The 13,214-nt window shown below is 47.8% G+C and overlaps 1 protein-coding gene across 1 annotated transcript in view; it reads left to right on the forward strand.

The window, feature by feature from the left end:
- The first annotated feature begins 370 nt into the window (after positions 1 to 370).
- Positions 371 to 13,214, forward strand: part of LOC144153134 (uncharacterized) — a 99,844-nt gene continuing 87,000 nt past the window's right edge. Inside the window, exons 1-5 of the mRNA XM_077684788.1 lie at positions 371 to 749; positions 866 to 954; positions 2,705 to 2,887; positions 7,426 to 7,721; positions 11,065 to 11,216. Coding sequence (XP_077540914.1) covers positions 371 to 749; positions 866 to 954; positions 2,705 to 2,887; positions 7,426 to 7,721; positions 11,065 to 11,216 — 1,099 coding nt within the window. The remainder of the gene's footprint in view (positions 750 to 865; positions 955 to 2,704; positions 2,888 to 7,425; positions 7,722 to 11,064; positions 11,217 to 13,214) is intronic.

Consider the following 13,214-nt stretch of genomic DNA (forward strand, 5'->3'; position numbering starts at 1 on the left):
TGGTACGAGAGAAGAAGTGGCGGGGGTATCGCGCAGCTGTGGGAGAGAGGGAAGGAGGAGAGTTGCGCATGAGCAGTGTGAGTGCGGACTCCGACGCGGGACATGCCCAGACTATAAGATGCTCCGCATCTAAAATTTGTACAGTGCGCGCTAAGGCGGGTAATCTCCGCTTTTGTTTCCCGGCCCGGCAGCGCAGGCATGTAGCGCTTATTTCGGGTAAAGAAGGTGTGGAAGCCAAGGCGACGGGGACAGCGAGGAGGGACACAGCCGTCGAGCTGATACGGGCAGCGCACGCTCACTATCTACCTATCTCAAACCAGGCGTTATCTCTAGGTACGTTAGGCACGTTACGCTTCGACTTGAAGCCCGAATGACGCCCGGGTACCGCCTTCGTAGGCGGCTCCTCGACGCTAGGAACCTCGGTGCCTTGGCTGGTGTCGTTGCCTTCGCGCTGCCGCTTTGCGACGGCACCACGAGCTCCATGTTCATGACGTCCGCTACGGGAGCTGGCGTCGTCGTCGTCATCACCTCCTTCACCTTGGTGCTGCTGGCCTGGCTCGACAAAGCGCACGGGGTTGGTGTCTTCAGCTGGCCTAGCTGCTCTTTTGGAGGAACGCCACAGCCAGCGTCTGCCACGACCGGCACCTCCGGTACGCGCGTCGTCACCACCTCGCCACTGGTACCAGCTGCCGTCTCCTCCGCGTCCTCTTCGTCCACGAGGTTTTCACGGAGCTCGTCGTCCCTCTCAGGCCCGGTGACAGTCGTGTAGGACTTTACGCACCCACTCGCCTCGTGTCCAGAATGACGGCACGATGAACACCGCGGCACCTTGACGCCTGATGTGCCCCTTGGTGTTGCTACGCAGGCACTGAGTGGCCCGGCCTGCGACAACAACGGAGCCCTGTCTCCCGCAACACGAAGTTCGTGTGGCAGATCGTCGCCTTCAACTTCAAGGTCACCGAACGCAGCGTTGAACCTTTATCTTGGATGCCGCCGACGCGCCACACTCTTAATAAAAAAGGTCGTAAAAAGGTAGTAACGGCCGTATTTACTAACTCCTTACGAACCTTACTACCCCGCCGTTTTGTACGTAGGCTCTCCCACTAACAACTGCATGGTTAGTAAATTAACTGAGTGTAGGAAGTGGTAGCACTAGATTAAGGTCGTGCTTATTACTAGGTTGTTCATGGCCAGTTAGTAAACGCATGTAGCTCAGAAGAGTGCTATCGCTGGGACTTTACTAGTGGGGGTAGTGGTGCTTACTGCCTGCTTCGGTTAGTAATTATGACAAGTGCTACATTTACTACCTCCAGTTACTAAGTACCTAGTGTATACTGGGACAAGTAACTTGTTAGTATTCCATTAGTGAATGCTCCGACCTTTTTTTTAAGAGTGCATTGCTCCCTGCGCACCTCGCCGACGCGCCCGTAAGGTGCTGACGCAACGCGGACGGCGTCTTCAGGCACGTTATAGAGCAACCAGTGAAGTTTTAGGCGAACGTCCCGGTTTCCCGGATCAACGGCGATGCAGCGCCGGTCCTTTACCTTTACGTCGCTTGCGGCCGAAATCTTCTTCACTCTTTCGGCCGACTTGAAAGTCACTGCCCATACGTGACTCATCTGGTACGCCCCCAATGCGACAACATCGGGGAGCAATGACAGGCGAGCCAAAGTGTCGCGGAAGTCCTCGACGCGACAGGGGCAGGCACGCATATCAGCATGAAGAAACACCGTATTTAACACTGACTGACCTGTTGGGAACTGGGACAAAAGAACTTGATAATCATCGGTATCCTGAGCAGAAATCCTGTTACCGCGGGCCGAAACGCCCGCCGAAGCCACTCCTTGGACGGACCTCGCCATCCTGCGCCCGCTCGCTAGCGCTACCGGAAGCAGAATCACTGAGCCATTAAGTCACGACCGGGTAGCTGTACGAACGCGCCTTATGGCCTTCCCTCTAACTTGTCCGTTCAGATGGTGCTGCCGTCTAGGAAATGTGAAGTGAAGTAGTGCGTCATGACGCTAATGAGTGCCGATAGTTGGCGCATCGATAGGGCAGCGCATAGCAGCGGAAGCTGCTGCGTTTACCCGTCCGCCGCCTATGTGGAACGCCGACGCCGCGTTCCACCAGCTGAGCTCGTCGCAACGCAAGCGTCGGGCGTACACGCCACGGAGCAGGACCAATGCGGTCACACTTTGCCTAAGCGACCTGCCAGCAGGACGTCGCTCGCCAAGCACTCCCACAAGACTATTGCCGCCCCGCAATTTAATGCTCCTTTCGCTGTAGCGTACTGTGACTTCACCAAACGATTCGCTGACAACCCGTTCGGTTTCAATCTGGGGTTTCAATCCGATTTACGCAATGCTCCGGCATGGGTAATCCACTGTCTGGTGGTGCCATACCGACGAAATATAAATAGCCACGTGCAAGTTCATATCGATACACAATATACATTGAAATGGTCCTGTGACGGCGCATTTCACTTTTGTGTTTTACCGATTCCTATGAAAGAAGGATCAACCACATTTTTTTTTTTTACTTTGTGAGTGGCTGCGATGTTACACTTCAAAATTCAACCCTTACCAGACGAAGCCTTGACTACTGGCTGAGTATGTTTGCGGGGCTAAAGGAATCGTGGACTTCCAAAAAGTACGATCCCCTAAGCCGCAGTATTTCTTTTCTTTTGCTCCGCGGTGACCGGCAGCTGAAGAACCTGCGGGTGCTGGTCGGCCACGCGGACAACGAGCGAGGCCGCCTCATTCAGATCATCAGCCGCCAGTACTTGCAAAGCAGCGAGAGCAGCGGCACCCCCTACCTGACCGCGGTGCTGGCGGGCATCGGCGTGAACAAGGCCAGCATCGGACCCATGATCGAGTTTTACCAGCAGGTGAGACGCTTTACCGAAAACTGCGCCATGTTTCATCTTTGACTTTATTCTGAAATGGACCCTGAAACAGTTTCGATAAGCGTTTTCACTCTTTACTTCGCGTCTGGAACCACTGCGAAAGCTATAGTTATCGCCAGCACGGAGCGGCACTGCATGATTTTCTCGTTGCAACAGATACGCCTTCCATTTCTTCTTTGTTTTTGTGGTTTTGTTTTTAAAGTTGCTATCGAAAAGCGTTCATTGCTGAAACTGAAGGAAAACCGGCCAAAAGCCGCTACATGGCCTCAGTGACGTAATTCAATGGTCGAAGAAAGTCAAGACCGGGAAAGGGGGAAAAATCTTTAGAGCGAGTTTACAAGCTGTCTAATGGGCATAGATCAGTAATCTTTGGCTGAAGTACTTTGCAACCACCTAATCTAAGTACTGGGTGTGTTGGGTGACTACGTTCTGCAAGCATTTAAGATTTCAAAAAATGTTGAAAAAAGTGCTGCGGGGTTCCTTTAATTTTATGTCATACGAGCGTTGTGTAGAATAGCGTGGGAAGGCACAGCGAGGTCGTGTTTTGCACTGGACAGCCATTTATGATTTCCTTCAAAGAGCCCAATTTTCGCCCGATCGAATGCTTTCAAATTGAATTTTTTCCCCCTAGAACCGTGGAAAATATGATTTCACTGACCTCTGACATTTTGCATTCAAATAGTGTTCTTGCAAACTTAGATCGTCTCCTTCTTTCTTAACTGTTATGTTTCTGCTTTGTTGCCTCCTGTTTTGTACAATGTCTGATGTACCCGCTCCCAGGCTGCTTGGGCCTGTGCATTGGCGTGCAGCATTGTGAAATAAATAAATAAATAAATAAATAAATAAATAAATAAATAAATAAATAAATAAATAAATAAATAAATAAATAAATAAATAAATAAATAAATAAATAAATAAATAAATAAATAAATAAATAAATAAATAAATAAATAAATAAATAAATAAATAAATAAATAAATAAATAAATAAATAAATAAATAAATAAATAAATAAATAAATAAATAAATAAATAAATAAATAAATAAATAAATAAATAAATAAATAAATAAATAAATAAATAAATAAATAAATAAATAAATAAATAAATAAATAAATAAATAAATAAATAAATAAATAAATAAATAAATAAATAAATAAATAAATAAATAAATAAATAAATAAATAAATAAATAAATAAATAAATAAATAAATAAATAAATAAATAAATAAATAAATAAATAAATAAATAAATAAATAAATAAATAAATAAATAAATAAATAAATAAATAAATAAATAAATAAATAAATAAATAAATAAATAAATAAATAAATAAATAAATAAATAAATAAATAAATAAATAAATAAATAAATAAATAAATAAATAAATAAATAAATAAATAAATAAATAAATAAATAAATAAATAAATAAATAAATAAATAAATAAATAAATAAATAAATAAATAAATAAATAAATAAATAAATAAATAAATAAATAAATAAATAAATAAATAAATAAATAAATAAATAAATAAATAAATAAATAAATAAATAAATAAATAAATAAATAAATAAATAAATAAATAAATAAATAAATAAATAAATAAATAAATAAATAAATAAATAAATAAATAAATAAATAAATAAATAAATAAATAAATAAATAAATAAATAAATAAAGTACCGTGACTGGTCTTTTTCACCGGCTGCAACGCGCGTAGACACCACCCCGGCTGGAAGCTAATATTTGCGGCCTTAAGTTTATTGATAGACCGCCGTCACAAGCGTTTGAGAAGAGCAGGCAGCGTGCCGGTATATACCTGTTACGTCCTATGTATTCGTAAGGCGTGATTTGCTTCCACCGATATCGTTGTCGGCTTGCGGAAGCGAATTCCCCTCGATGCAGACCTTAGAGGTCATGCATTTTCGTCAAGCTTAGCCCTGTGCGACTCGCGGTGTGTACGTATAGCCATGGACGAATGATATGCCCACAAGCAAATAAGAACCAGAACACGCACAAACCAAGAATAACTGTTCGTGGAGGTCTGTTCGTGGAGGTCTAACAAATAATTTGAGTTCATTTTCACGACCTCTCACGACTCACGTCGAGCCATCCTCAGTCCCAGCGAAACAGGACGAATGGACAAGTAGAAAAATTGGCCGCCTATCTGCTCCGCCTATCTGCTCCTTTCGTTGCAAATGTCGACAAAAGACGATAGTCTTGGTCGACATTTGCCAAGTAAATTCCTCCATTTCCTTTCCTGCTCATCTCTCATGCTGTTCCGTTTCCGTCGCGCTTCTCCCAAGGTAACACACTAGAGGTTCGCTCAAGTCTATTCAAATTTACCGCATTCCACTGCTACAGTACAGGTTTCTGGATACCAGCGCTGCAGTACGGCAGAGACCAGACCAAAATTTCTGCAGACCAAAATTTCTGGGTTTCAGTAGCCCAAGAAAGGCTATCGTCTTTAGTAAAGACAAACGGGGCAACGCCCACACTCAAAGTGCCAAGCCGCGAGACGTGGCCGCTAGCATCAGCGGTGCGGGCAACGTTGGTTGCTGGGAAACGTCAACAACGCCGCTCATTTCGGCTGTGGCAACACGCAGCAGTGGTCCGCTTTTTAAAGCGAAGCTTTCTATGCCTCACTGATGGCGTTAGATGTCACGCCAAAAGGCTGCGCAGGAAAGCAAACTTTGCACACTGGGTTTCACAGAATGATGATGATAAGCGAAGGTGCATCGATTGCCTCCACGAAAAATTCGGTTGATGCCTCTTTCATGGGAATCGGTAAAACACGAAAGTGAAATGTGCCTTCACAGGAGCATTTATTGAGCATCCATACGAATAACTTGCACATCGCTATTAATATTACGTCGGTATGGCCCCGTTATACATATCAACGTTAGATACTGGATTGCACGCGCCGGAACATTGCGTAAATCCGACTGAAATCACAGCCCCTTGAAAACCGTGTGAACGAAATCGAACCAAAACCGAAACCAAAAGCAGTAGGTGGCGGAGAGTGACTCAATTCCCCCGCGTCGCGCGTACTCGAAGACGCTGGCGTCAAGGCTGCAACCGTCGGCGCTCAGCGTCATGATGAACTACTTCGCTTCACCTCTCCTGGACGGCGGGACAATTTGAATGCGGAAGAAGGTGGTGGGAAAGATATAAGGCGCATTCGTATACCTATTTGCCCTTCAATTGAGAGCCCAATTGGCATAGCGTTTCGTACCTGCAGTTGCGGCGAGAGAGGTCGTGACTCGAATCCGGGCGGAGCCGCCCCGATTGAAACTTACGCTTTCGAAATGACGCGGAACATCTCCAGCATACGAAATTAAAGCAAGCGCAATAAGAATAGAACTCCCACAGGCGCAGTTTCAGGCAGGGGGCGCGCGAGCACTGCCAAGGCGGGAAATTTTGAAACGGCGAAGTGAGCGGATAACGGCGCTGCAGCCCATTATGGCGAATCACTGCTCTGCACTTCCGACAGCTTTCCCATCGAGTGGACCGGCTTTATTTTTGCTTTGCTTTTATTTAACGGCTCTTCGACGACATTTTTTATTTATTTTCGTATACCCAACGTGTATCGTATATAAAATAGCGCTAGAATTCTCGGTTATCTCCAATGTTTGCCTTTCGATTATGTGCTTACGACGAGTCCAGGCATGCCATCACAATACAAAAGAATTAATGCGTTTAAGGACAGCTACGCTAATGCACGCCTTGCACTATTGTCCCAGCGCAGATTTTACTTTTGTAGCGCAAGCTACACTGGCTGAGGTTGAGCAGTTTCGCGTGGGCCGTGAAGGGCCGTACTGCGCAAGCGCGAAGGGAATGAGATTGAATTGGATTGGATTGGCTTGGCTTGGCTTGGCTTGTATTGGGTTGGATTTGGATTGGATTAAATTGAATTGTATTGGAAATCCAATCCAACTGTAGCACGGGTGTGTAGAGAATTGGGTGTCCACATTCGCCAGTCTGCGCATTCCCGAGGAGTGACGTCATAGCCGCGGCAGACGCACTGGCGCCGGCTTGTGCCCAGCTGTCGGCTCTGTTGCGCAGTAGCCAAATCTGTCACTGCGCCGGAGCCGCTTGGTAGCCGTTTCGCATGGCTCCTGGAGAGCCGTGCTGCTCATGCGCGAAGAGCAGTGACTGAACTGGACTGGACTGGATTGGATTTGATTGGAAACCGTTTTAGCAGCAGTAAGCATGATAATCAGCTAATCCTAGACAACCAGGAAGTCTAATAACCAGATGAACCTTAGCTCACGCTACGTATATCCTGGCATAGCCGAGCTAAGCCACTGCTAATTTTTTGCTCTAATAGCATGCTGTGTCTCGTCATATAGCACCTCGCACATTTATTCCCGCTTATCGGTCATTCTGGAGTGCCGTGGGGAGGTCCACTTGTGGCGGTTTCCTGGAGTATAGCCGGTGCTGGTACAGGCACCGGTATCCTTCTTTGTACTCATTTAAAACTTCGGATGAGCGCATCAATTTACGTTGGGTTCCGACAGCGCTATCGGCACCTGGGAAACATCGGCAAGTGGCGCCCGTACAGCATGGACATCCTCGTGGACATGCTGATGGTCTGCCCTCAGCGCTACTTCGTCGACGACCTCCTGAATGCCAAGGGCAGCGGTAATCGTGTGTACCGCTACCTGCTCAGCGGAGAAGAAATCGGCATACGCGTGCCCAGCACAAAACAACTGGAGTTCCTCTTCGGCAAACACCTCACGCGCCCCGGTGAAGAAGCGGCTCAGAAGCTCAGTCGAAGAATGATCCAACTGTGGACGGACTTCGCCAAAAACAGGTTTGTTCTTAGGCACACGTGTTGGCAGTTTTGCAAAAGGTAAATATTTCTCTGCGACAATCAAAAAAATGCTTGTTGTTTTCCTTGTTTTTTGTTGCTGTTGCTACCAATCGCTGGAGGGCCTCTCATCAGTTCTTGAAAAATTTATCTTACGGGGGTTTAGTACACCCCGAAGCTACACGTGGGCTATGGGGCGCACTCAGTGGCTAAGGCGTTGCGCTGCTGAGCACGAGGTCGCTGGTTCGATTCCCGGCCGCGGCGGCCGCTTTTCTGATGGAGGCGAAAAGCAAAAACGCCCGTGTGTACGAGATTTCGGCGCACGTTAAAGATCCCCAGGCGGTCAAAATTAATCCGGAGCCCTCCACTACGGCGCGCCTCATCGCCTGCGTTGCGTCGGCGTGTTAAACCCTACAATCAATCAATATGGGGCGCATCCCAGTGGAGAGATCCAGATTGGTTTGGACCACTTGGGCACCCGGGCGTTTTCACTTTTCGCCTCCATCTGAAAAATAGCCCCACTGCGACCGGGATCCCACCCGAGACCTTCTCAATGTCTTCACAGAAATTCGTGATGTAAAAAAAAAAAAAAAAAAATACTTGTCAACGCGTAAATGTGGGCTAGTTGGTTCGAACTGTGAAACATGATTAAGTAGCGCGGTAAGGACGGGACAAAAGTAGAGACCACACAGGACTAGCGATAGTCCTGTGTGGTCTCTACTTTTGTCCCGTCCTTAACGCGCTACTTAATCACGTTTAACAGTGATGTGAAAGAGTGAGTTATATTAAACGGGGTGATTATGACGGCGAAAATTGGCCTCACAGCCGGGTGCTGCAATCGCACTTAGAAGCGTCGCGGTAACCCCGCTGTCACGAGCAGAGAGGAATTACCCTGGTATATTCCTTCGCACAGCAGGCACGCTCTTGGTCAATAGTTATTCCGGAACGAACTTAAAACAGAAGCCTAAGCCTTGGGTGTAACCAAAGCATTTTCCGCAGTACATTCGGCAAGTATAAAACAAGGAGACGGTAAGAGAAGGGAGGCTCTGCTCAGCCTCCCAGGTCACGGAGGCCGCGGGTTTGCGCATTTACGAAGGCTGTATTCATGCAGAGAGGTACGTTGTATCTATGCGGAGGAGCTGGTCAACGCACACTCCCACCGCTCATGGGAGGGCGTGGGAACGGGGTTAGGTTTGCGGGGACTGGCAACTATGTAGCCAGCTGGGTGTTGCTGTGTACGCAGTTGTATGCGAGGGGGGGTGTAGATGGTTGGGGAAAGGTATATGAGGGTAGCGGGATTGTCGGCAGCTTCATTTTCAAGGCGTCTTCAGTTAGGCGCTTCATGAGGCTCAAGGACGGTAAGAGAGTGAAATGCCGGCGAGTGTGCAATAGTGGCGCTGTTTCTGGGTTCGGTCGGAGTGAGGTGAAAACATTTTTATAGAATGTTTCTGTGGCACAATGAAAATAAAAGCTTCTCGTTAAAATGCGCTGCTGCTCTTTGGCGTTTTCAAAGAACGGTTGAAAGGGACTAAACGTCATGCACAGTCTGCGTGGCGCTTGCAGCGTTATTGTTGCAATTGAAAGAAAAATGCCCTCCAATACTGCCCTTCAAATGCCCTCCAATATCTGAGCCTCATGCAGTACCGACGATTTGAAGTGTAGCAACAGAAAGTAGGAAACATTTTTTTCTTTTCGAGCAAGCGTTTCAGTTAAAAGTTTGCAGTTTTCTCAGATCACTCATGTGAAAAGCTGTTGGTGTTCGTTGATGTTATTATTCCTGCCTAGGATGACGTAACCAGATCTTTCATGTAGCAACCCGCCAGCTCCGAGGCGCAGCCTTTTAATAGTTGAAAACACCAAATCTCTTTCATAACATTTGCGCCTAAACTGGCATCTGAAGAATGGCGCCTGGACATGGTATTCCCTCATGGTATGCGGCTTAACTCAAAACCAAGCAGATCAAGATTCCGGAAAGGTGGCAGCTTGAAGTAGACAATAAGCGCTCACAGTAGGCCGCCTATTCGCTCCAAGTTAAAGCGACATTATCGTAAATGGCCTTGAATGGAGTAATGACATTGAAGTCCGAACGGAGGATAGTTTTTCAAGACAGTGTGTGCGTTTGGTAGCAGTGGGAGCGTACCTGGCACGCGTTCGAAACTAAAAAAGCTCTCACCACCGTGAATGCAACTCACTACCCGTGTCGAGGTTTGTTTTCGTATAAATGACCCCACCACTTGTTTATTTCCGCAGTCCGCAAACTGCAGCACTACCGTTCGTATTTATCGCATTATACGCGCAAATGTAGTGCAAAATACCATTAAACTGAGATCGGAATCGCAGATTATAGCGTTAGAAGGCTCCCGAACAGGCATTGCGTTTTAGGGCATCCAAGGTGCGCTATAACCAAGGAAATCAATGGCAAAAGTATATGATTCATTGTTATAATTTGTTAGTTTTTATGACTACAATAACCCCCTTCCCTACATTCCCTTCACCGTGTTCTTTTCCTGTTCTTTTTAAATCCCCTCCTCGTGTTAATTGAGCCCCTAGTTAGGAACTACAGATACAAGGAGTTTTATTTTCTTCTACTTTGACAAATGGGCACTGGTGCGCTTCCATCTTGCCACACCAGCCGTAACGCGCCTTCAAGAACTACGCCGGACAATCCCTTCCCTCGAACGGGACCTCGAAAGACACCTGCATCCATAGCGAAACTTGAACATTACTTATTAAGGTGTACTACAACTAATTAGTGGCGTATTTTCCGATCCGCTCTTCCATCCCCTACACACAGGGCGTCCTCACTGTATTAAATTCATTCATTCATTCTCATATTAGCCTGTTTGTGCATACGCTCCCCACGGTCTTGCAAGGCGTGGATGAAATTCCGAAGAGCCGTCAATTCTTGCACTGTTAAGACGCACACCATTGGCTTCCTAGCCAACGTAGCAATTCACGCTTTCCATTTTTAGAGCGAAAGCCCTATTACTTCTGGTAGACACTTTGAAAACGCCTCGTTCTTGGTAGCCTCATTCTGCCCACTGTGCTCAGCCAAGGTCAAATCAGAACCTGTTCCAGCTACGGAGTGAAATATTCTGATTGATCGTTCGCTCAGAGTGGAGGGGTGCAGGAAAGAGGATAGGGGGACTCAGTAAGGCCACGTGCCGTTCAGGAAAGAATTAAAAGGAGGTGCAGGCTGCATCCGAGGTCACTGCGCATGCATGCAGAGCAGCGTCTGTGTTTGGTCTTTCGGTGCGATGCTGTGCGTGTTCACTGCGCGCTCTGGGCGTGAAAGGCGAACTATCGCTCGACAAGCTCGGTTTACCCGTGTCTTTCCACACCGCAGGCAACTCCCCGAGATTGAAAAGGAGGTTTACGACAACTACTCTTTCACCCTCTCCGATGTCACCGATGGCACCTCGCGAATCGACAAGTCCGGCCGGCTGGATATTAGGAAGGAATACTGCGACTTCCTCAAGCCTCATTACATGGGAAGCCGTACAGCTGCATTGCTATCTAAGGTGGACGTCTAGACGCTCACTGCGACTGAAGCCGTCGGGGCGACTACAGATTTCATCAATGACACCTTCTTTTTGCTATTGAAGGCATTCACAAATTCACAATTTTGTGATATTTGTTTTTCAAACATGATAGACGGTGAAGTGCAGTGAATAGCGTGGCGACGGGCATTGGGGATGCATAAAAGCTTAAATTTTGAATACGAGGACCGAAGGAGTACGATTTGCTTTTACAGCGTTCAGAATATTTTATGAAGTCTACGGATTGGTATAATGGCTGGCTAGTTGTAATCAACGAAGCAGTGCAACAGTTTTAAAGCGAAGTTTACGTCTACCCCCAAGGGTTCTTTCGCGGCCGTTGGTGTCATCAGAACCCCCCCGTTTTCTTGGTTTTGTTTTGTAACTGCGGGGCGGTCGCTGCAATCTTGGCCAATTTCCCTAAGTGGGCATGCTTGGCTTGACGAGCGTGCACAGGGGACGCTAGGCAGTCGTCTCGCGAGGCAAGCGCACACGAGCACTATAGTTCATCTCACAAGCTACATGCAGCACTGTGGAGGCTACATTGTTATCAATAGTGCGCCCACTGAGGGCGCCTAATCCGCCGTGAAGGGGGTCCTGAAAGGACACTCCCTTCTCCCCTCTCGGCAAGTGGCACCGCACGGCCCCGGCGCCTTTTGTCGCTTCCTTCGCGGTGAGTTAGGCGCCCTGAGGGGGACAACAATGTAGCCTCCACAGTGCTGCAGCTAGCTTGTGAGATGAACTATAGGCATTTCGGGGTTTTGTTAACTGCCGGGATGTCGCCGCGAGGCCCGCGGTCACGTTGCGTGCTCGGCAATTTTACGATCTGCTAAACAACTTCACTGTTCAAACAATACAGAGTTTTAGCATACCGGGTACCGTCCGTTAACACTACGGCGGCGGGTAGCAGGACTCGACTGGGAAGGCGAAAAATTCGTTCCGATGGGGGGATGAGTTCCGCCGGCCGGCCTTCGCCATGCGCGCGCCTTCTCTCCACTGAGGGGCAACCTCCTCGCCCTGCCCGCGCGCGGTCGGGTCCCGGTAACCCGCCACCGTAGCGTGAGCCTCCGCTAACCGCTATAATTGGGAGTGCGCATTTTTGTAGCGTGAGGTACACTGGCCGAGGTTGAGCAGTTCCGCGTAGCTCCTGGAGAGGCATGCTGCGCATGCGCGAGGAGCAGTGAGGTGACACGGCGCACAGAACGTTGCTCGCTGCCCGGCGTCTCTCACACACCCCACGCGTCCAGCGTCTTCGCCGACCTCCGTTGCGGAAGTGGCGTCCCGGTCCACTTGATGATCAAGCGAGGGGTGGCCGGGTGTGGAACCGATGGCTCGTGCGTCGCAGGAACACCGGCGTGCGCCCGTGGAATCAGGTTAGCTCTGGGGCGATAGGTGACGCTGCGCCGAAGCCGCTTGATAAATATACATTTGTCACATAATGCGTACACCGTGTGTGTGTGTCATTGAAGCAGCAGTAAGCATGATAATCAAGCTAATCCTAGGCAACCAGGAATGCTAACAATAACCAGCTGAACCTTAGCTCACGCTACGTATATCCTGGCATAGCCGAGCTAAGCCACTGCTAATTTTTTTTACGAAAATGTAGGGGGGTGACTCGGGATACTTTTAGAACACTATCTCCCAGTTGGAAAGATAGGAAATGACCAGCGTATTTTACCTTTCGAGCCGCAGTGATCCATGCTTGCCGTCTTGCCAGTTGGTGCGCTTTTGCAGGGATACTAGAATTTCACGGATGGTTTCTTCTCTTTCGCCTTCTTGTTACTGTTGTGGCAGCCGACCACGCAATAATTTTGGAGGTTTGCCTTGGCTTTCAGTTTTGTCACCTTCGACGTCGCGAAACCGTTGCGGGATCGTCCGCTCTTTCCCGCACTCCCGAACTGAGGGAGTCGACCGCTGGCCCGCCTGCCCCGTCTGACAACCGCACGTGCAGCTCGGTGTG

This window comes from Haemaphysalis longicornis, unplaced genomic scaffold (assembly GCF_048455015.1).
Source record: "Haemaphysalis longicornis isolate Haplotype H1 unplaced genomic scaffold, Haemaphysalis longicornis Haplotype H1 scaffold_9, whole genome shotgun sequence".
Lineage (NCBI taxonomy): Eukaryota > Metazoa > Arthropoda > Arachnida > Ixodida > Ixodidae > Haemaphysalis > Haemaphysalis longicornis.